Raw genomic sequence first — 15,332 nt, 5'->3', positions numbered from 1 at the left:
GAGCTCAATGTCTGTACACAGTGTAGGATACCTACACAATAGACGCTTCCTAAATTTAAGTAGCTACAACCATTTCTATAAGGAAAATCCTATGGGGAACTTTTTTTTCCCACAATTTTTTTCATATCTCCACTTGTACAGAAAAGTAAGATATGAGGGAAAGATTATTATATTCTGAGAGAGCACTCTTTTATTTTTAGTGTGCTCAGAGTCCAGCGTGGATCAGGAGGTGCTGCCTTTTTAACCCATGGCTGTTCTGTCTATTGCAATCTTCTGGATCAATAAGTTCCCTGAAAGTCAAGGGGACACCTCATTTTGTGAAGGCTGGCATCCTTTGCCCCATGCCATCAGCAGAAGATAGCACTCCTGGCACCTTGTATTTACACTGTTGGAGTTTTAATTCTCTTTATTATAGTCCTGTAGCTTTTCCAAAGCTGCATGATTTCTGCCTCACTTTTCCTTTATTGCTAACTAAGAGCAGTTGATTGTTATATATAGGTGCATGGTGATCACAAAAAGTGAAGAGAACTTGGTAAGGAAATTTTGCTTGTTGCAGCTTGTAAACTACATTTTATACACTGTAGTTCTGGGGATGACATTAATGTGTTGTTTTAAAAGCTGCTGTCAGGCCAATGCACATGCATTTTCCATAATGTATACGTGCTCATGGGTGATATTTAGACTGCTCTATAGCTGCAAATGTGCCTGGAAAAATGGCTTTGATTAATTGACTTCCCTCCTCTTCTTTCCTCTCTTCACATGCAAAGGCTCCATTCATTATCAGGAAAGATCAGAGTAGGAGGGGAGCAGAGTACCTGGGTCACACGCTGTTAGAGTTACAATTTTCCAAATGCCATGAGTAAACGGTAGGGAACAGGAAATATCCAGGATGGGAGAGGACCTCTGTGTTTGAAGGTCTTCCTTCATTCCAAATATTTGGTCTGATTTTATCTTTAGCTGTGCAAATTTGCATTTCTCCATTGTATATACATGAAATACTTGTTACATCTTCAACTCTTGCCTTTTTCATGTGTCACATTTTTAGCCCCTCAGGTATGAGAAACCTTGAGCATTGATTGAGGGCTATTCCTTCCACTGCTCCTTGTCCAGATCTTTTTCCTTAGGAAATGACTAGAAATTATATATACACATATAATTCTAAATTCAGAACTCATACTACACTGTATCAACAACATTCACTTCTGTGTATTTATACTTACATGAATGGTTCTCTCCTTTTAATATGTGCTGATTTTGGCTGGGATAGAGTTAATTTTCTTCATAGTAGGTATGGGGCCATGTTATAGATTTGTGTTGATAAAACAGGGGTGTTTCAGCTACTGCTGAACAGAGCTTGCACAGAGCCAAGGCTTTTTCTGCTCCTTGTGCCACACCACCAGCAAATAGGCTGGGTGTGCACAAGGACACAGACACAGCTGTGACAGCTGACCCTGAGGGACCAAAGGGGTGCTCCATACCATATGACATCTGCTCAGTACCTAAATTTGGGGGAAGAAGGAGGAAGAGGGCGGATGTTTGCAGTTACAGCATTTATCTTCCCACACCACAGTTATGTGTGATGAAGCCCAGCTTTCCTGGGAATGGCTGAACACCTGCCTGCCCATGGGAAGTGGTGAATGAATTTCTTATTTTGCTTTGTGTGCACACAGCTTTTGCTTTTCCTATAAAATTGTGTTTATCTTAACCCACAAATTTTCTTGCTTTTACCCTTCTGATTCTTTTCCCCATCCCACTGAGTGGGGAGTAAGTGAGAGGCTGTGTGTGGTGCTTAGTTTCTGGCTGGAGTTAAAACCATGATGAGCTGCCTCTCTGCTGGGAAAAGTTTATTTCTGCTAAATTTCGTGTATGTTCATGGCATTTGTGCCACTCATAATTTATCCATAAAATAAGAATTTTGCACGAGGAGAATATTGCTAGTCAGAAGCCAAAAGTTTGGCCCCATCTTTATTCATCCTATTTTGCTTCTTCAGTTTAACATTATCACTGGTTAATAGGTGCACCTGAAAATCAAGCTGTATTGTAGTATCTGGTGCGTTACATTAAATGAATCTTTTCTAGGACAGCAAGTCTCTTTTTTTTTCCTAATGAAAGAGAATACCTCATCTCTTCCAATTTTCCTATCAAACACATCCACATCATCTTGAGACACTGCCACATCCAGCTGCATCTATACTCAACTTCAATTATATGAAATTACACAACCTACTCTCAGGTCCTTTAGGTTCTCTTTTGCTGTGTGAGGCACACGCATAGTGCATTTCCTGTGAAGTGCATGATTACAAACTATTCAGTACAAGCCTGTTTTAAGTAAACAGTAAATTAAATATTGTCAGTGCTCTTTCAGACACGCTCTTACGAAAGACATAAAACTTCTAGATTTGGGTTCGTAAACTCTAGATTTAAGAAAGGGACAGACATAATTAGGCATCTTTTTTTCCTTTTTAACTTCTCTTGACTGGCCCAGTTGTTCAAAAGCAGGTACAAAACAGTCTGTTCAGATGATCCTACAAGGAGAATTGGGCTAGTCAAAATGCTAAAGCTAGCAAAATTTCTGTTTATTACTCTTTATTCGAATGGAAAATTCTCAGAAACATTCTGTCACTTGTCAGGTAAAATGCTGCCTGAAAGACTGTTAAGACTCTGTCTAAGCAACGTGCCTTTTTCAACCATGAGAAATTGCAATAAAAGTACCTCATTTTATTACTATTCTGGCAATATTATTTTCTGCTATGCCAATCAGCCTGACTGCAAGGGTTAGGAAAGAAAGAAAATGGTTGCTTCCTGAAGAATTGAGGGCTTTTGAGTATTCTGTGGTACCTATCACTCCATTTCTAGCATGGTCACTACCATTTGAAGAAGTATAAGGTTTTATAAAAACCAGAAGCTATGAATGTGCACTTGAAAATTCTCCTTTCATCTCTGCCAGTTAACTTATTCCCAAGAGAAGGAAGAGCTCTTTTTTTTTCCAAGTGGTCAAATATTGTTTCCATTTATTCCATAGACATTTCAAAGAGAAAATGTATTGCCTGTATGTGTTTAAGTCTACACATAATTTATGATTAAATACAGCAAGTATCCTTTTCTCTATTGTATTTTGTTTCTCCTTCTTACAGTCAGATATAGTGAGAAGGTCTGGAAAATGATTAAAAAATTTATCTGAGTTATCATTGGTATATTAAATGACATAACATATAGTAGATCATGTTTCCAGTTCCTTTATTACTAGATCTTAATGCAATTTGTAAAAATTAAATAATAATAAAAAAGGAAAATATTTTATTGACTGTTTAAACAGAGATCCTTTGCAGACTACTAAAACTATTAGGGAAAAAAACCATTGAAAAACAGTTGCTTTACAAATTAAAAATGCAGAGATCTAAAGCCAACTGATTTGTTCTTTGAAAATGGATATGAGACTTAACTCAGGAGCACAATATTAATAGATTTGTATAAGTGCACATAAGGCCAATATATTCAATGCTGTGATTTTTTTATGGTTTCATAAATAGTGCTATCACCAACATTTCAAAGAACTCTGAAAAAAACAGAGCTCATATGTGGTGGCATAAATTTAGTGTATTTTATAGAACACTGTTACTCCAGATATAGCCTACGGGTTGTGACTTTTCATAAAACCTAATGAATGTCTAGATTTGTCAGCTGTTTCAACACAGATGCACTTTGCTGATCTAATGGAAACATTTTGAGCCCAGATCCAAAATATCAATAGCTTTTAGTAGCACAAATTAGTTTGGCTATTGGGTGAATTGGGATGTGGTTCTTGATAAAAACCAGCAAGTAATTTTGTATGTGTTTTATGATAACTGCCTCTCCCATGTCTGATGCTGAGGGTTTTTTCCCCTCTCTCTCTCTCTCTTTTTTTTTTTTCCTTTTATTTTTGCAGAGCTTTAAGTTGAATGTTGATAGCCACTGTGCTTTAAAAGAAGCAGTGGTAGAGGAAGGACGCCAGCTTCTTGAGCTTATTGTATCTCACAAATCAGGTAAATCCTTCTGAAATATTGCAAGTCTTTATGTCTCCAGACTATTAAAGAATGAAGAAGCATTGCTGTAAATTACTGCATATATTCACTTCCTTATGTATTATTAATATTTACATTATCAGATTGACCTTCAAGATTTATAAATGTTTCATATACTGCATACAATGCAGAGATACTTATAAAATGAAATACTGCCTGCAAATAGTCTGTTCATTTTATTTTGGTCTTGCTGTTCAACTGAGTTTCAATTGAAATCACATCACTGAAAACTTCACACTGACATATCCTTTGATGTAGGTGCTATGGAAATAACATTAAGATAATGAACTATCATTTCAAATATATATATGTATTTACATACTCTGCATGGTAATTGCATTGCTAAAGCTTTATTTTACCACTCTAACTAATTCGTACATTGATTTAAATATATTTATGAGGACTAGATTAAAATTAAAAATACCTTTTTCCTTTGGTTAGGCTTGCCTTTTTCTTCAGAGGCCTTAAATTGAGAGGAGGAAGAGAGATATACTGATTTCCTTTATCCCTACCACCTCCTATATTTTTAGATGTTTGCGTGACTTGTCTGCTAATAGGGTTTTAATCAGCATACACTGCTATGGAATGCCATCTTAATTTTGGCCTACTTAACATGCTTTTCATCCAGGTTGAAGTGATTCTTTGCTATACTGGTTCCTCATGGTGTTAAAAACGTGTGCCTCTATTGTTTTGCAGCATCAGACATACTGTGTGACGTGAAAGTTATAGGGAACTAGTGACTTCTATGTATAGGTCCAAACAGAGAAACCACAGCTAAGGAGGATAGTGCATATCATTATAAATGTAGGAAACAGTAATGTGTAAATTACAGGAAATATTTAAAGGAGTTGGAGGGAAGGAAAATTATTTTGGAGGATTAGGAAATGTTTCAAGATCGAGACTGGATATTAGAGGGAGAGAAGACTAGTGTTCCCTACTGCAGGGAAATGACAGTTCATGTGGAATTTTTCTCTTGGAATTGTCAGCTCAATTTTGAAACTCAATCAAAATTTAACATGGTGGCTAAAAGAAGTGTTTGTCTCAATGGCATTGTTTTGCAGGATGAACAATAGTAAAGCTTGGATTTATTGATGAGAAAACACATTAAAACTCTTGTTGTTGCATTTATTACTTTAAATGTCCTGCTAATTATTTGAGTAAAGGATAATATTTCAAGGTGCTGTTGAGTTTACAGCTTTTATTTTCCCCCCTTCATTTTGGAGAAGGACTGAAGGACATGCTGCAGATGATTGCAAGTCAATGGAAGGAACTACAGAGGCAAATCAAACGGCAACACAGCTGGATTCTTAGGGCTCTGGATATCATCAAAGCAGAGATACTGGCTACTGATGTGTCTGCAGAGAATGAGGAAGGGACTGGGAGCCCTAAGGTAAGTGGCTTGAAGTTTGCCTTATTTCCTCTTATTTCCGTCTTCTTTTGAACTAGGCACCACTGAAGTTTTCTTTCCACCCTAAGGCTTTTTATTTCTACTGGGTAAACTTTTTTTTTTTTTTTTTTCTATCAACAAAATGAAATGCCTTACTCTGAAACAATAAAAAAATCTTAGAACTTTCAAGTTTTCCAGCAAGACCTGTCTTATTGTGTATAGAGGGGTATGAGGGGGAACATAAAACATTTAGTAAACAAAACATAAAGCATCTTTAACATGAATAATCAGAATGCTTTTAAATTGTTTTGTTGCAACTATAAATCACTATAATCAGTGCAATCACTCAGCTCTGACATCCATTAGCCGCTTGGTTACAGCAAATTAACAAAGAAGAGAGAAAGTGATTCATTATCTCATTCCTGTTAATGACTATCAGATGCATTGCTTAATTAGGGGATGGCCATTGTAGTAGGAAGAAGGTCATATGCCTTTCCACAAATCTTTTTGCTCCAAGTCTAAGTCGTCCATAATGCTGCTTGTCTTGAATACAACAAGTACTTTAAGGGTAAGTTATTGACACCTGTCATAATTTTGTAGATATTAATTATTAAATAGGGCTATAGCAGTTACCAGTTGCCAAACTTAGTATTTGTAAGAGCATTTTCAATACAGACCGTGCTTATTCAAATTGGTGCAAGCAGTGGAGGGATGCTACACACAATAGAAATTTCTGGTTTAGGCTCCATGATTTTTCATCACCATCAATCATAGGTAGAATTGTTTCTTAAGTGAAGAATAGGCAGGAGAACAATCCAGTAACTCAATATCTTGGCACACATGTGGCTGAAATGTTTAGAAAATTTATGTTTTTTCTTTCTGGAAACAACAGAGATGGTTGTGCTGAGTGGATTTTCTGGTTCTGATGCTAGATATTTCTTAGTATTGGCATTCAGTGCTTCCAAGAGAGTAGTTTGTAGAGTGACTCTTGGCTATGATTACATGAAAAGTTCTGATGAGTGCTTATTATAATTCTACATAGCAAGACTGATCTTGGAGATGGAGGAAGAGTCAAGGAGAAAAATGAAACAAAACTTCAGGAAAACACATATATGTAGGAGACAGAATTTGGACTGATACACCTCATCACTTGCATGATGGAAAGTGCTCCTGGGCCATGTAGCCCCTCCTTTAGGGAGCAGGTGGTGGAGCAACACTTAACTGCATAATGGGATCTGTTAAACTTAGCTCAAAGCTAAGTTTGTAGCCTACCAGTTGTATGATCCCATATCTCTGAATAGTTTGACTCATCTGTGGCCAAACTTTAACTGCTTAATCAAAATGATAATGTAGCAGGTATTCTAAAATTCAGCTTAGAAAATTGTTGAATCCCTAGCTTGGAATGATTATATTCAAATATTGAAAAGGGAGAAATGGGAGCAGGGTTTATATTGCAGTAAATTTCTCATATAGATAGGTGATAGCCTCCTTGCCCTGTGCTTTTTATCATAGAGATAGGAAACTGAAGCAATGCTTTTTGTGTGTGTGTTTGGTTTGGTTTGGGTTTTTTGTTTGTTTGTTTTGTTTGTGCCTACAGGTAAATTTTTAAAAAGTAGACAAAAAATATCAAATTATAAATATTTGCAGGTTATTTCAGTGATTCTTGTAAATATGTGCAGTAGAGTGGTCAGATACTGTCTGCTTCTTCACACTAAAAGATTAACTAAAAATAAAATACACCTAATAATATAGCTGCACATTTCAGTTTGCATTTGTTTCAGAAACCACAAAGAACCTGAGAAGTGTAATAGAAAATGGAAAGATTATACCTAGAGGGTATTTTTATTTTTGCCTTCTTTGAGAAACTACAGGAACAGTGTTGGCGTTAGAAATCTGTAAAGAAATAGGAAAAGGAGAAATTTCAAAGACCCTAGGAAACTTCTCCCTTAGGACTTTTTAAAACATCTTTTCATAGCACTGTAGCATCTTTAATGAGAACAGTGAAGAGTGGGAGGGGGAAAGGGATGTTCTGAACTCTGGAAATATATTGTCAACATCTGTAGTCAAGAATTCAGGTTTTTGCTCAGGAAATGTTTCATTTTATTGTATGTAGGTTTCATAGTGGCTTATAGTGATTGCCATAGAAGATTTAGGATTGATTTTAAACATTTCTGATGCCTAAGCTCTTCTAATATATTGCATCTTCTGTAAAATCTTAGGAAAACAGCGAATTCTCCAAGTATTTGCTCAAACCATTATTCTATCATTTTTATAAATGAAGAATTGGTGACTCTATTCAGTTTAAATTGAAGGATATAAAGTTTTGCCTTCTTACTCCATTGAGAAGTGCCTTTAAAAATGACACATTCCAACAAGTACTGATCTAACTTTATGAGTAGTACATGAGACATACAATAAACCTGACTGTCCTTCTGAATGTTGAGACACTTAGCTAAAGTGTGTGTTTTCTTTTGATGGAAATCTTAAGTAATATTCTAAAATATCCAGAAAATAGGAGGAATTGTTTAATATACGTGTGTATTTTTTTAATTTTTTCACCTTCTGAAGATGTCTGAGATCACTTGTTTTGTAAGTGATCCCTTAAATCGAGTCACTTTTCTATCACAAAAGGATTACTGGAACAGTATTGCTTTGGATAAACAGTAAAGAGTGGTATTGAAAAACAACATGATTTACTTTCTTACCTAGTGGCTGTGAATGTAAATACTCAAATATTACCCTGATCTATTTAATTCATAATTTGATGGAAAAGTTCATTGCTTTCTGAAGAACCTGCAAATTAGTCTTGTAACTGATGTCCTCTAAAAGCATACAAATCTTAATAGCATTTGCCCATTGTACACATTCTCCTTCACTGAAGGTTGTATGGAATAATATTCTTAGTGTCAGTTGCAGGTTCTGCTCCCAGCATACATTTGTACAGTTCATTCACAGCTGTAATTTTTTGATATCTGGATATTTTTTGTTCTGCAAGTAAATGTTTGAATTAAGTTTTGTGCCTTGTTTTGGTAACAGTTCAGAATGTAACAGTTCAGAACTTAAAGGCTGCTATGTTGAAAGACTAATGGTATACTCTGCAAATAGATATAGATATACACAGACACACAGTTTGTACTTCTGGACGTTTCTTTCTAGAATAATTGCTTTCTTACTGAAATAACAGTTCTTATTTCCCATTCCAGCTTTAGAAAAGTAAGCATGTTACTGTTTAAGACAGTGGACTTAGTCAGATTTCAATGTTCTATGTATTTAGTTGTTCTAGGTAAAAACAAACAAAAAACAGTCTTGGGAAGAATGTTAGGACTTGTCAGATGGAAGCAGTCAGGATTTGGAGAATATTGGAGGAAGAGGTAGAAAACACATTTAACAAAGTAAACTGAAAGTTACAAAGATAGTAGGTGGCTCAGGAACAGAATCTGAAGTGGTTAAACAAACCTTTACTAAGAGAAAAAGAAAACCAATGTAATCTCCTCTTGATATGTAATTAAATATCACACACTTCCAGGATCATTTCTACTCAGTTGCATATAATTTTACAGCTTTTACAATCGTTCTAAACAAAGTCTTCAGTACACAGAAAAGTATTTTTCCTTTAAAAGCTCAAAACTTAGTGAACCTGTTTAGTATTGATCACTATTTGGGATTCTGGGAATGCTGCTTTTCAGACAGTGCCACTGGTCTGAGACATAGTGGGTGGACTAAACACCACAGCTCAGAGCAATTATATCCTGCTCAATCTTTTCATATGCAGATGAATTTGTGAAATGGGCAACAAGGCAGAGCAAAGTTTAGAGAACGGTAACAGTCTTTCCTTTTTTACTTCAGTCTTGTAACTTGTCCTGGCCCTCCAATCAGGCTGCTGTGACTACCACTTTTAGATTCACACTTTGATGTAAAAGGAATGGACAAATGAAGTGTTTTGGCATCTTTGTGATTAGTGCAAAGAAATATCATACTTATGAGTAGATAATTTTCTTTTCCTCAGTGTCTTTTATCAAAAAGGCTCTCTATTTCATGAGTGTGGTCCATGGGCTGTAATATTAAAAGCAACATACTGATATTTTTCCTGATGTTTTTCATTGTTTTAAAACAGGGAAAGTTTATTACTGAGGCAGATTTAAATATTGTCTACAGATATCAGAGACCATGATTTCAGTATCTAGTATTTTTACTTACATAACCACTTTGAGTACTGTGTTTCTGGTGTCCAATATATGCAATTGGAGTATTAAACAATTACAAAAATTACAAATATTATTTGAAGATGTCAAATGGCATATGTAACTGGCCTTCATGTTCCTTCACTTCATTCTCCTTCACTTGTTTCTAGTGGAAGGGCAGGAATAACATATGCAAGAAGGATCATTTTACTTAGCTTGCTGGAGTTACTTAAATCACAGCAGAATTTTAAAAGTTTACATCCCAAACTGAAGGTTTATTTAACTTAGTCTCTCTTTCTCTATTTTTCCACATGCAAAAACTGAGGATTGGACTCGTGGATAAAATCCTGTGTCTCATGTTCATAATATTGAAGAATAAAATGTGAAATAAATAACCATTACTTATTCAGTAACAATTTGAACAAATAATGAAATGGAAATATGACTTTCATCTCTGATGTACAGACATATGGAAAGGGCATTTCATCTGGTGATACACATGCCATTGTGGTCTATCCTTGTCTCATGGCTTAATCAAGTCTGGTTTTTTTTGGAAAAGAAATGTACAAGAAAATTTGGTATTTGTGCTTTAGAAGAAATAATTTTTTTCCTCTAATGTGTCACATTCCTGTCTAAATATGAGTTTTTTTATCTCATGAGTGCAGCACCTCATAGATGAGACATTAAACTGAAGTTCTAACCACCTTTACCCAGGCTTACTTTCAGTGTCAGTAATTACCATCTGCCCCCTTAATTCTTTGCAGTTTCAGTTGAATGTGTTAGTCTCTTCTGTTCAGAACAACTGGATGGTCTTGGGCACGGTTAAATAGCAGTTACCTTTCATTGGTGAAAACAAGACTTTATAATATCTTGCAATGTATTTCTGTGCTGAGAAAAGCAAGTCCACAGCTATTCACTGCTATTACCAAAGATGGTTATAAGGAAGTGCTTCCCTGTAATTAGGACAGACAGGTCTGATATGTTGCCATTGAGGCATAGTTTTATACTGTTGAATATTTAAAATGCTATGTGTACATAGGTATTTTTATTGTGCCTAAGAGTTAAAGAGTTTTAAAGCATTCATGTGACATTTTAATTCTGAATCTTTGGAAATTTTGGGACTCTAAAGATTCTGTCATCTCAGTCTTAAGTAAAAATGATGCTGTTAATTCTGCCATACTAGAAAAAATTAATTGCAGTAATTATTTTGCTTGGCTTTAGGTATTTCAGTATTTGACTTTATAGTAGTCTTGATATGTCAGCTTCTGTGGTGTGGATTTTAGCCATGTATGAGTTGGCCAATGAGATAAAAAGAGTAGTGGTATTTACTAATTCTTTCTGTAAATCAATAGACATAATTTTGGTTTTGTGAGGAATAAGCCTGTCTTTTAGTGCTTTTACTGGAGCATGTGAAGCATGACTGAGTTCTTTTGATATTAATTGTTATCCAAATATAGGATTGAAAACATTCATTAAGAATTTCCAAGCTAATCAAAACAAGCTATGTTGATGTAACAATGAAAAGAACATGAAAAGGAAGCAAGAGGAAGGAAAGTTTGTATCTTTTAGCGCAGTTAGACACTTCAAGTTCCTGTGTTTTCTAGTTTTTAATACCTTACTTTATAGGTTATGTAATTTTAATGTTACAGGCAGAATCGAGACTGTGCACAGACCTAGCTGACATTGTAACCCAAAGTATCTTCAGGAAGGATTTGAAGGATATAAAATATGTGACTGCAGCAACTGAGCAGAAAAGCTTTGTTGACTGTAGTACTGTATCAGACTCTGAGAATTCACCGAAATATTTTGTGTGATAATTTTAGTGGGTTTTAGTACTGTTAAGTACCTTTCTGGTACAGGGTTTTTACTGGCAAAACCAGTGCCTTGACAAGAATGTGTGATTCATATTTTGAAGCTAAATTTCCTTCAACTAAGCAGAAGTTTTGAAAAACCCAGGCAAAGCCAAAATAATCATGTGATCTCTCATGTAAAGAATACTTCCTTTAAGCTTCTAAATGTATGTAATCTTAAGCTGATGTTTCATACAGAATAATATTCATAGAACCGCCAAGTTTCTTCTGTCTTGTATTTTACATCTATCCTTGAGTAAAGGAATTATGTAGCTGAACAAGTTCGTGCTTTGTTAAAATACTTTAACTGAGCTAGTAATTTTGGGTGATTTTATGTTTCCAAGCTGATAAAATGTGAATAATTTTGTCATTAGACCACGGCCTTAGACCACCAAACACAGGCATAAGCAAACTGAACCTTGGTCAGCTCTTTTACAAGGGCTTACTCCTCAACACACCCTGAGAGAAGCAGGGGTCAGAACTATTGTTTCTTTTCCAGAGGGAGAATGTTGTATTTCATGTGGCTGTTCATAGGGATTTACACAACTGTAAAGGCTGTAAATCAAATTTTGTCATGGGTAGCCTCCTCTTTTGCCTCTGTGAGCCCACTGTGGATTGTGCTGGTGGTTGGCTGCTTCATAAGGAAAGAGGACACAAGTTCTCCCAAGATGCCTTCCTCCCAACTGGCTGGAAATTCAGAGTCTGTATTACTGAGGCCACTTGGGATGGATCTAACTCGATGTTTTGAGGGTAAAATGTTGCAAAAATAATTAAATTTTCCTGCATGATAATGCCTGGCTAAGGTGCAGGATTATGCAGGTGGGCTTGTAACACCAGACCACTGCTTTTGGGAGTAATTTTCAGTTGATAGAAGAAAGATTTTAAGTGTTACATATCTTAAGTGTTACACATTTTAAGTGCTACATATAATAGAGAGATCTATTTAGAAAATGTTTCTTTTGTTCAAATAGTCATAGATTTTTTTTTTCCAGAATGATTGAATCAAAAAGCATCAAAGGTGCACAAAAAAAAAGGCTGTTAGATGTGTTGTTTGGTTCCACATGGTGGATTAACTGTTGTTTCTTGGAAGATGTTTCTCTTGAGTTCTTAATGATATGCTTTTTAGTGGGCAGAAGGAAGGATTTTGTGTTTAATTCAGAACCACCCTTCACAGAAATAGGAATAAATCTAAGCAGTTACTCTTTGGTCTGCAATAAGACAAGACAAACGCCTAAACCTAAACCTCCATCCTAAACCACGTCTTTCAGGTTACATGAGCCCTGGTAAAACTTCTCTGTGTTACAAGTTAACAAAATATGTTTCTAGTTTTTCAAGTAACGATGTCCCTAAAGTCTTGGTCAAGCAAATGTAGGTCCCATTTTAGCTCAGAGAGATTGTTTTCTCATATATCCATCTATCTCTCTCAAATTCTATATAAAAGTGCTGTTTTCATAACATCTGTAATAATTTTAATAATTTTTAACAAGCCAAATTTCTAAAAAGTAGTGAAGATCCTAATTTTTTTTTCATTGAATCTGACAGTAACCTTATACATGGCTTATTTAGCTCACTACTAAGTTTAAATTGAGAAAGCCACACTATAAAAATTATATTTTTTGCATTTAAATTGTATCTACTATTAAGCACAATCCTATCATGAAACAGAGATGCTTTTTTTAACCAGCAAAATATCAGAAGTCATATTTGAATTGAAGATGTGAGCAAGGACTCTGAAGTATCTGTGGTACTTATGCTTTTACAATTTTTACACCTTGGTGATTCTAAATATTTTATATTTATTACTTTTGGCAACTATTGCCTTTTTAACATCCATCTCTGTTAGTAGAAGCAGTTATGCTTATATAGTTAGCAAAGAAATGATGACTTTTTACTTCAGGAATGAGAAGGGGTACTTCCTATTAAAACATAGATCAAGTTCAGTTTGAAGGATATTTTAAATCTAAATCTCTCCTCTGAGAACAAGTGCAGACTGAGAACTTGATGAGAACAGATATTTAAACTGGCATATGCCCACGGGCCCAATTTTATCATAATGCTATTTGAGTTTGAACATTATTACCTGGAATTCTGAAAGCATGTAAGGCTGTTGTTACTTCCCCTGTGTAAGTGGACCAGCTCTGACAAGCTTTATTTAGGCAGAAGTCTCATTTGGATTTGGCTTGTATTTGAAAACATAAAACCACAAGGGCATTGAGTATGTGTTCATATGAACACATTTACCTTAAGTGACATAAATGAACTATTAACCACTCAAGGGCCTTGATTTTCTTTTTTGCCAATATCTGTCCATTCTGCTGTCTTTAACACAATCATGTTGTTACATTTTTGTTCTTATATTTTTAACGGAATGTTTTTTCAGAAGTGAATATTAGTGGAAGTGATTTTCAGTTGATATTCGTATCTGTCTATCATTTCACTTGCTTCTCAGATTTCTAGGAAAACCCACATTCAATAACTTCTAGTAAAATGCGCCCACATATACACAGATTTGTTTTACTGAGAAGTCAACATCTCCTGGTCTAAAGCAGAAATTTCTAGAGCAGCCTGTCAGAGCTATTACTCTTCTACTTCTCTCTAAGGGTTCAGAATCCCATGAGCTCATCCAAGGTTTAAGGCCACAACAGAAAGAAAGTGATTTTGAAATTTATTTTTGAGTTTGAGTTCAGAAGTTGATGGAACACACCAAAATAAATTAATAAATATGCAAGTGAAAAGAAGGAATCCTAGCTGACTAAAAACGCCTTGGTACAACAATCTTGTGGTTGAGTTTAAAGACAGTGATAACTAACAAAGCAAATAAGATGAAATTCAGATCTTTTCAGTTCAGTTTCCTTTCTCATAACTTATTCCTGCTCCCTCTCCCTCCATGCCATCTGTTGCTTTTCAAAGCAGTTCAGGATTTCAGCAGGATCACGAGTGAAGTGTAGTACAGGAGTGTGTGGGGAGGGTCTCCCAGGGTTCAGTGCCCCCGATGGCAGTGCAGGGGACAGAAAGTCTGTCACTCCACAGCCTTCGTGTCTGACTCCTGACAAACCTGCTGCTGGTCACATCAAATGTCAAAGCTTCAATGTGTCTTCTACCCATGTGTTCTTTACCAGTCATCACAGTGATAAATATTTTGGCTTGATGAGGTGATGTGGCATAAGATCTAGGTGTTGGACTTACAAGGTTATCATCTTCTATCTCCACTAGTCTATTTTTTTTCTAGCTCCAGTAATAGCAATGCAATATCAACTCATGCCTCTCATCCTAACTACGTCTGGGAATGCAGGATTTAGTGGAGTAAACTAAGATTGCCTTCTGTACTGAGATGCTTTTTTCTTTTCTTTTTGTGCCAGACTGTTCCAACATGTTCTGCGTTTGAAAAAAAACATCATGTTTGAAAATCTAATTTTTCTCTTTTGATAAAATGTCGTAGAAATCTTATTCTTTAGATAGGGCAACTCAATAGGGATGCTGTTGTCAATTGTCATCTCTAAAGATTGTTGCTTCTGTTAACAGCATTCTAACTATGGCATTTTATTAAAATTATATTACTCATCTGAAAACAAAAATTAGTACTTTACTCCATTAAAGAGTGACTGGCATGGCACTTGTCTGATCTTTAAAAAGAAATTTTGCTTTCTTTGTATTTGTGCATTAAATTAATGCTCCTATCTAGAGAATAAACTAAGTTCTTATAAATATATTACTGTGCTTAATTATCAGTTAGGTATTTGAGTTTTTGTTATTATGGTTGATGTCCAAGAGTGATTAAATGTGTAATAGAGAACAAAAGAAACATTGATGTGAAGAAAGATACTATGAGATAAAGGCAAATTTTATCTTCTTC

At 35.3% G+C, this 15,332-nt stretch overlaps 1 protein-coding gene across 1 annotated transcript in view; it reads left to right on the top strand.

The window, feature by feature from the left end:
* Positions 1 to 15,332, top strand: part of AKAP6 (A-kinase anchoring protein 6) — a 212,667-nt gene that overhangs the window by 71,140 nt on the left and 126,195 nt on the right. Inside the window, 2 exon segments of the mRNA XM_066322134.1 lie at positions 3,926 to 4,022; positions 5,285 to 5,451. Coding sequence (XP_066178231.1) covers positions 3,926 to 4,022; positions 5,285 to 5,451 — 264 coding nt within the window.

This window comes from Sylvia atricapilla, chromosome 6 (assembly GCF_009819655.1).
Source record: "Sylvia atricapilla isolate bSylAtr1 chromosome 6, bSylAtr1.pri, whole genome shotgun sequence".
Classification (NCBI taxonomy): domain Eukaryota; kingdom Metazoa; phylum Chordata; class Aves; order Passeriformes; family Sylviidae; genus Sylvia; species Sylvia atricapilla.
This window is presented reverse-complemented; position numbering and strand designations above follow the sequence as displayed.